Source organism: Austrofundulus limnaeus, unplaced genomic scaffold (assembly GCF_001266775.1).
Source record: "Austrofundulus limnaeus strain Quisiro unplaced genomic scaffold, Austrofundulus_limnaeus-1.0 Scaffold364, whole genome shotgun sequence".
In the NCBI taxonomy this organism is placed as follows: Eukaryota; Metazoa; Chordata; class Actinopteri; order Cyprinodontiformes; family Rivulidae; genus Austrofundulus; species Austrofundulus limnaeus.
Window position 1 is genome coordinate 146,005 of NW_013952766.1, and position 8,706 is coordinate 154,710.

Consider the following 8,706-nt stretch of genomic DNA (forward strand, 5'->3'; position numbering starts at 1 on the left):
GAACAGAACTTCATATTTATGTTTATTTTGCCTGCATTTGTTATCATGTTAGTTATAGGAATTATTTTAATTTGGATCTTTAAAATACCAAAATTTCTGCATAGCTTTATATGTTGGTCTGTCTGATATGATTTGTAAATATTAAATGATTGATATCTTGATCAGCCTTTTTATCTAATACTTTTTTACTCTTACTTGAGTCACTTCTTGGATGGCTACTTTTACTTTTACATGAATAAAAACATGTTGAAGTACTGCTACTCGAGTACTTTACCCACCTCAGGACCTGGTTCAGTCCAAGTCAAGACCAGCTCAGCTGTTCTGGTTCATCTAGTCTAAAACCTGCTAAATGAACAGTTTCTGGCCTCTGCACGTGCAGATGCACGTCACACAATAAATCTTTAAACCTTAACGATCACTGACGTCGTGAACACCCCGCATCCCTCCTCCAGCCTCACCGCTGTTGTCAAGGAGACCGGGTTCTGCGTCCCTTCGCAGCTGCGGTTCTTTCTTTTCTCCTGGTCCTCTCAGAACTTTGTGGTTCTGATTCGGTCAGAACCAGTTTTTCGGACTCAGAAGAACCCAGTTCCAGAGTTGAAGCACCGGGTCTCTGCGGGATTTCAGCCTCTAATCCATAAATCCGCTTCCCGCAGCTCCTTCTCCAGCCTACGTCGCGGGTTGATTACGTCATCACCAGCCGACGGTGTTTACGTCTTTGAACTCGGCTCTTTAGCTTTAACATAAAGCTTTTAAATTGTTGTTGGATGAACCTGAAATCATGTTTTGTTGTTTTCATTAAAACAAACAAAAACTTATGTTAGAAATAAACCTGTTTATTTTTCTAAGAAAGAAACTTAAAATAATGAAGAAACTGAGTGACATGTAAAATAACTGAGAAAACAAAACAATGACTCAAACTTATAATAAAAAGAGCAACTACTTCAACTTTATAAACACTTTATTAACGTGTTCTAACATTACCTCATGGAAAAATGTACATATTAACATTTATCGTTTAACTGAAAACCCAAAAACATGCATATTTAATAGCTGCCTTCAGTCCCAGGCCTCTCTTAAAAAGGAAATATGTGATTTCAATGGCATTTGCCTGGTTAAACAACGGGAAAAATAAAAATAAATAGCTACATACAATTTAAAAGACTCAAATGCCAAATTAATTATTTTTCTAACACATTTAAACGCAAAGTCCAATTTTTACTACCTGTATTACTTTATGTTGAAAATGATAATATATTTTTTGATAATGACCCAAATATGTAATAAATAAGAAAAAATAAGAACCACAAATTCATAAAATGAATACAAGTAAATTACATTTATTTGATATTTGTCTAACATTTACATTTATTTTTTCTAGGTCAGTTCTGTGCTATGGAGCATTTCGAGTGACAAGATAAATAATTAATTATATCATTTAATAAATAACCTTTACAATCAGTTGCGCACGCAGTCTCGCGTGAATCTACAAATCACGCGGTACCAACGGGGCATGAGACGTCACGTTTTTTGTGAGTTGTGATTGGTCGTTTGGTCAAAGTTTGAACTGGACCGCGGAGTGAGAGAAGCTAAGCTAGCTGTAGTGTAAACAGCCGATGGTTTGTGCTTTAAATTCATTGTCCGGTGGACAAAAGATATGAAAGTAAGTTTGGGCTTGATGTATCCCGCTAAATTCTGAAGATGTAATTTGATCTGGAGGTTTTTTTTAATGTAATGACTTCAAACAAACAAGTGTGTGGAAAAGGATGCTAGTAGCACCCGTGGCTTTTGCTAACAACAAAGAACGACTAATCAGATTTTGCTTAAGAATGTTTATTGTTGTTTATTTATAGTTTATGACGTCCATGACGGGTTAAAACATTTATGTTATTATTAACCATCCGGTACAGATTGTAATGAACTTTTGGTTACGGTTCATTTAAAACCCAAACGGAACTCCGTTAAATTTACGTCGCATTTAAAGTTTGGCAGCTGTTTGCCTCCTCGCTGATAAACGAGCAGGATCCTAAAGATAATCTAACACATCATTAGCTCATACTGGTGTAATCGGGCTACTATGCTGTTTGATACTGATTCTGGTTTGTGTTGCAGAGATGATGGAGTCCTGTTTAGCCGGGGACCCAGACAGAGGGTTACCGATAGAGGTGGAAGACATCAAGAAAAACCTGCTGGATGAATTTGCTCTGGTGGGTGTCTCTCTCTCTCTCTCTCTCTCTGTGTGTGTGTGTGTGTGTGTGTGTGTGTGTGTGTGTGTGTGTGTGTGTGTCTGAGATGTGGAGGAAGAGGATGCTGACTGATGATGATGGTTATCTCTCTGTCTGCAGGACAATGATCGGTCACAGACTGAGAACCTGCAGGTGTACCTGAGAGTACGGCCGTTTACTGCTGGTGAAAGCGACAGTGGAGAGTCACAGGTAACAGATTTCTGATTAAAGCCTAAGCAGCAGGACAGATTCACCCTCATGTGGTCAACACTGACCGTCCTCTCACGTGTCCTTTGCCCAACACAACCCAGCAGCTGTATTTTTCCTCTGCAGGACTGTGTGACCATCGAAGGCTCCGACACCGTGGTCCTTAAACCTCCCAGGATCTGTCAATCAAACCGACAGGGAGAGAAGCCCCTCCCACAAACAGCACAGAGGTTCACGTTCACGCAGGTAACTGTGACATCACCGCTCACCTGAATCTACCCGTGTCCTGTCCAGCTGCTCTTCATGATGTCGTTGTTCAGGTGTTCGGTCCGGAGGCCAGTCAGAGGGAGGTGTTCAAGGGTTCTGTTCGCAGTTTGGTCCGAGGGGTTCTGCTGGGAGGGAACTCTCTGGTGTTCACCTACGGAGTCACTAATGCCGGGAAAACCTTCACCTTCCTTGGTAAACACCACAGCCTCTTCATCTGTCTGACTGACCGACCGTCTGTGTGTCTGACCTGTCTGTCTGTTCTGTCTCTCAGGTCCGGACCACGACTCGGGCCTGCTGCCCAGGTCTCTGTCCATCATCTTCAACAGCATAGAGGGCCGTCTGTACGGCCTCAGTGACCTGAAGCCTCAACGATGCAGAGACTTCACCAGGCTGACCCCAGATCAGCAGCTAGCCGAGGCCAACAGCAAGAAGAACCTGCTGAGGATGTTCAGAGAGGTGAGTCCATGGTTCTGTTGGAAGTGTTAAGCCCCGCCCTCTTCCTCTAAACAAGCTGATGTCGGTCAATTAAAAATGTTTTTCAGCTTTTGTGTTAACCTAGTTTCTTTCTGTTGCTGTTTTTTTGCCATATTTACATTTAATGAATCATTTCATGTTTAACCTCTTAAGTCCCAAGGCATTTTCTTGAAGTTTTTTCTCAAAATACCATCCTGAAATGTAACTGAGTGTATCTCAGCATTTACAAACTCTACTTAAATAATCTTGGTATCTAAATAAAGCTAAAACTTGGGAGATTTTATCAGAAGTGTAGGTATTAAAACAGCTGCTGTGGTTTTTAGAGATATTGAGGATGAAACATAATTTTTTTAATTATTTTTTTCTACTCTCACCTGAATATTTTTTGCATTAGACAGTATATAACCCATTTAAAATCATAATAAATAAGGCTAAAAACTCTTGGAAACCATAAATACACTTGTGGACATTACCTGTGCAAAGATTCATGCTGCTAAAATGAACTGGAGCAAAGTTACAGAGGTTTTAGTAAAGAAATGATTTTAAATTTTGTCATTCTGCAGAGGACAAACCATGATGGCATTATTAATAAATGTTAAGAAATCTTAAGTTTTTACATCCAAAAGTCATTTATTTTTTCTTACCTGCCTTAAAAGACTTGTTATTGAATGTTTGTTCTTTTGAAAAATTATCCAATTTATTTTGTCATCATATACAGTATATATTATATAAAATAATGAGTAATTATATTTGACTTCAGTTGGATCATATTTACTCAAAATCAAGTAAAAAAAAAACTTTCAACTCACTTTACAAAATATTAAGGTATTTACTTTGATTTGCTTTAAAAAAAATAGTCAAACATTTTTCCTTTACAGATTTGCAGTGACGCCATTTTTTACAGTTTCTTTAGTTTCTGATTCAACTGCTTGACATTTGAACTGCTTGGTGAATGTAAAAAGGTTTTCCATGAGCTTTTAGCCACGATTCTTAGCTTTCCTTTGATACCAAACATGTCCAGGTTCAACTGACAGATCTGAAGTTAAAAGAAATAGAAAACGGAAAAATCTGTTTTGCCCCCGGTGGGGCTGTGATTGTGTGCGGGGGAGTAGGCAGGACCACAGAACTAGAGAAACTCTTTTGGCGGCCATCTTTTAAGGAGCTACATGCATCACTCCAGAGTGCCTTCAGTCCAGGAACACAAAACCTTTATTTCACTGGATTAAACATAATTCAACAACAAGAGAAGTTTGTTATTACAGCACACATCTGTGCACGAGGTGTCTCTGCTTCACGTCTGCTTCCTGTCTGCAGAACGACAAGACGGTGGCGGCTGGAAAATCAGCTTCCTTCGAAGGTCAGATTTTTATCCCGTTTCATAAATAAAACCTGTTTTTGTTCTGTAGAAATTCAGACGACTCACAAAAAACATCTTGAACCAAAGCCGACGTTAACTCTGATGTGTTTCTGAGGCCGTTAGGCTCCACCCACAGAGCTGACCTCGCGTGTGTTTTCGTGTCTAGGTTCGTCCCTCAGCAGCGACAGCAGCCTGAACGGTGTCTCTGAGGCCGACAGCTTCTGTCTGGACGTTTCCTCTAACGTCTGCTTCTCTGTTTGGGTCTCGTTCTGCGAGATCTACAACGAGAGCATCCACGACCTGCTGGAACAGGTGACACACACACACACACACACACACACACACACCTCCAACACGTCTCAGCTGAAACACATCAGTCGGTTCTAAAGGTTGGATGTTTTCTCTTCAGGTCCCCAGTGGACAACACAAGAGGACGGTCCTGCGTCTGTCTCAGGACATCAAAGGAAACTCCTTCATCAAAGGTAATATGAGGTCGCCTGACCTTTGACCTCTGATCCTGCAGCCTGTTGGTGGTCTGTTTGCAGGTTTTAGATCAGGACTTGGACCAGTTCTCGGGCGGTTCTGGTTTAGGGAGGTTCTGAAGGTCTGAGTTGTTGGACCTGTTTGTGTGTCTCAGACCTGCGCTGGGTCCAGGTGAACAGCTCCGAGGAGGCCTACAGGATCATGAAGATCGGGAGGAAGAACCAGAGCTGCTTCTCCACCAAACTCAACCAGATGTCCAGCAGGAGGTCAGGGTCCGGTTCTGACAGAGTTCTGAGGGGGTCCGGTCCGCGTCTAACAGGAAGTTTTTTTTGTTTCTGCAGCCACAGCATCTTCTCCGTCAGGGTCCTCCGCATCGCCGACGTCGGGGTTCCCAGAGTCCTCGGCATCAGCGAGTGAGTTCAAAGCGTCGTAGCTCCGCCTCCGTCGTTTAGCGCCTGGTTCTGACTCGTTTCGTGTTGTGTTCAGACTGGTTCTGTGCGACCTGGCCGGCTCCGAGCGCTGCTCTCGGACTCGCAACACGGGAGTCAGGCTGAAGGAGGCGGGAAACATCAACAGCTCCCTGCTCACGCTGGGGAAGTGCATCAACGCCATGAGGCTCAACCAGAATGCCAAGTAGGCCCCGCCCACCGCAGCGACGTTGGCGTCGAACGACGCTCCGCTGGATTAAACACTGACGTCTCTCCGCAGGTTCCAGCACCACGTCCCCTTCAGGGAGTCCAAACTCACCCACTTCCTGCAGTTCTTCTTCTGTGGTGCCGGCCGCGTGTCCATGGTGGTCAACGTCAACCAGAACTCCAGCAGCTTCGATGAGACGCTCAACGTCCTGAAGTTCTCCGCCCTGGCTCAGAAGGTACGCCCACATCATCATCATCATCATCATCATCATCATCATCATCATCATCATCATCATCATCATCATCATCATCATCATCATAGAGCATGATCAGCAGTTTTATCTGAATTAGTGATGCAACTTATCGATTAATGAATTCATCTAAAGTTAATTGATCTTTTTGATCGACTAACGATTTATTGATTTGCGGTCATTTTCTTAAAAAACAGACATTTCTCTTGAATCAAGGGTCTTTCTATGATACGAAGGACTGATTTTTTACACACTACGTTAAAAAAAAAGTATTATTTTAACATTTTATTGTGCCAGCTGTGTTAAACACTGACTGAATGAACAGAAATATGGATTTCTCTCATATTATCATACTTGGCCATGTTTATAAAACACAACAAAACAGGAATTATTTAAACACAGGGTAATATTTTAAGATAAAGATTAACTCAAAAACAAACAATAGACATAATAAAATATCCCTAAAAGACGTGAGATACAAATGAGTACTGGTAATTGTTTGTTTATATTCCCTCTGGTTCTATCTTAGCTGGGCTGCTATAAATTGACATCAGTTACTGTTCATTAGATTGGTTCACTGGCTGGGTAACATCACACAGATGAGATTAACTTCAAGTTAATTATTTGTAGCTACTATAGTTGTTTTGTTTATTTTTTATTTTTATTTTTTCTACCTTACAAATTAAACTCAGCAAGAAGAAGCTTATGGAGAGAAAATAGACTAATATAGTTTGTGTGGGCGTAATAAAGTTTGAGTGTGTGTAAAACATGCTTTGTAACCCGTAAAAAACATTTTGTGCGTAACTTCGGGTATTTGTAAGTGTGTATTTAAATGTACACACAAATATTAACAAGTTACGAATACAAAATAAAAGTACACAAACACAAATATAAATTACACAAACATTAAAATTTCACACAAATTTTTTACCTTCAACCCCACAAATCTGATAATTACACACACAAACTGGCTCCTACGCATACAAATCTTTAAATATGCACAGACAAAACTACATTTACACACAGATCTGGTTACGGTTGCACAAATCATTTTTAGATTGTTTTCATGCTGCCGGAGAGCTCCCAGATTCACCCGAAGTTACGCACAAAATTTTTTTTACGGGTTACAAATCATGTTTTATACACACACAAACTTTATTACGCACAGACAAACTTTATTACACTCACACAAACTTTATTACACTCACACAAACTTTATTACACTCACACAAACTTTATAACGCCCACACAAACTATTAGTCTATTTTCTCTACATAGAAGCTAACGTTAGCCACAGTTAGCTTACCATTCTCTGTCGTCCTGCTCTCTTGTCTTTAGCATCAAACTGCTGGATAATCCGGTAGCTTTCGGTATTTTTCCTTCCAGCTTGGTACAGTTATTATTATTGTTGTGTCGCAATAAAACTAAACAAGATTTGCGAGTTTAATTACGATGCTGCCCGCACCGAGGCTGATCTCTGCTCAGCTCAACAGGTATTGTAAGGCCAGGCTGAGAGCAGCTGCGCCCTCTTCTGCATGAAGTTAAAACTACACTGAAATAAGATTTAAATGGATGTTTTCAATTAATCAAATGGAAGAAATTTTAATCTAATAAACCAATATTCGACAATTAATCATAAGTTGATTCATTGTTTGCATCCCTAATCTGAGTTTGTTTTAGTTGTATTAAAATAAGACAAACTCCTGCTGTAAAAAAAAAGATTTTTTTCCTGTCTGTAATGACCTGAGTGGGCGGGGCATGTGCTCTTACCTGCTCAGGTGGTGGTGATGAGCTCACAGCCCACAGTTCTGGACGACACCAACAACTCATCCATGTCAGTTATCGTGGATGAGGCGGAGCAGCGCGGGAACGTGTTGGGGCGGAGCAGGAGGAGCTCGCTGCTCGCCTGGGAGACAAGCCTGGAGGACGTGCAGGAGGACGGAGAGGAGGAAGAGGAGGAGGAGGAGGAGACGGTGCTGGAGGGGGGAGACCAGGAGGATCAGACCATGGAGGAGGAGGAGGAGACGGTGAGTCTTCATCAGTTTTGTGGGTCAGCTGCTGACGATCAGAACCGAGCCAACGAGCCGCGTTTGTTTCAGACGGGTCCAGTGGCGGCGCTCCGGTTGGTTCTGGAGGCTCAGATCAGAAAAGAGGTCAGCGCTGAGTTCACCGAGCTCTTCAACAAGATGGAGAGGGACTACAGGTGAGACACCTGCCCGTCACATCAGCACGGCGCCGGCCCGGTTCTGTTCTCTCACCTGACCGTGTTCTGTGTCAGCGAGCGGCTGGAGAGGGAGAGAGAGATCCTGGAGGAGCGGTCCGACAGGAGGGTGGAGATTCTGAAGAACCTGATCAGTCAGACCGTGGACCTGCCTGCCGTCAGCAAGGTGAGAAACTGGACCTGGTTCTGGTTCTGAATCGAGTTCTGGTTCTGGGGTCGGATCAGTCCGACTGAAAATGAAAAAAATAGACTTTATTAATGTTGGCAGGATTGATCAGGGACTGGTGAGTATTTGATCAAGTATTGATCAGTGATTTGTTGTCAGGAGGAAAAGACAGCTTTCATCAACTCCATAACTGAAGACCTGCAGAAGATCAGAGAGGGAGCAGAGAGCGTCCAGCTCTGCCTGACTGAAGACTCACATCACATGCTGGGTAACGTCACACAGATACTTAAACCTGACAGTGTGTACACAGTACCGCATCCAGTACACAGTACAGCATCCAGTACACAGTACAGCATCCAGTACACAGTACAGCATCCAGTACACAGTACAGCATCCAGTACACAGTACAGCATCCAGTACACA

At 42.3% G+C, this 8,706-nt stretch overlaps 2 protein-coding genes across 3 annotated transcripts in view; one reads left to right on the forward strand and one right to left on the reverse strand.

Annotated features, from left to right (window-relative positions):
- The window catches only part of bbs1 (Bardet-Biedl syndrome 1), a 5,520-nt gene extending 4,864 nt beyond the window's left edge, over positions 1-656 (reverse strand). Inside the window, exon 1 of the mRNA XM_014023329.1 lies at positions 459-656. The gene's annotated coding sequence lies outside the window, so the exon portion shown is untranslated. The remainder of the gene's footprint in view (positions 1-458) is intronic.
- An 895-nt stretch (positions 657-1,551) lies between these two features.
- LOC106528213 (kinesin-like protein KIF20B) overlaps positions 1,552-8,706 on the forward strand; it is a 12,905-nt gene continuing 5,750 nt past the window's right edge. For both annotated transcript variants that reach the window (XM_014023326.1, XM_014023328.1), the window contains exons 1-17: positions 1,552-1,660; positions 2,110-2,204; positions 2,343-2,432; positions 2,556-2,675; positions 2,750-2,888; positions 2,968-3,152; positions 4,485-4,527; positions 4,694-4,839; positions 4,937-5,009; positions 5,165-5,276; positions 5,352-5,423; positions 5,497-5,643; positions 5,719-5,881; positions 7,675-7,869; positions 7,996-8,099; positions 8,175-8,283; positions 8,443-8,551. In XM_014023326.1, coding sequence (XP_013878780.1) covers positions 2,112-2,204; positions 2,343-2,432; positions 2,556-2,675; positions 2,750-2,888; positions 2,968-3,152; positions 4,485-4,527; positions 4,694-4,839; positions 4,937-5,009; positions 5,165-5,276; positions 5,352-5,423; positions 5,497-5,643; positions 5,719-5,881; positions 7,675-7,869; positions 7,996-8,099; positions 8,175-8,283; positions 8,443-8,551 — 1,900 coding nt within the window. In that variant the 5' untranslated portion in view covers positions 1,552-1,660; positions 2,110-2,111. The remainder of the gene's footprint in view (positions 1,661-2,109; positions 2,205-2,342; positions 2,433-2,555; positions 2,676-2,749; positions 2,889-2,967; positions 3,153-4,484; positions 4,528-4,693; positions 4,840-4,936; positions 5,010-5,164; positions 5,277-5,351; positions 5,424-5,496; positions 5,644-5,718; positions 5,882-7,674; positions 7,870-7,995; positions 8,100-8,174; positions 8,284-8,442; positions 8,552-8,706) is intronic.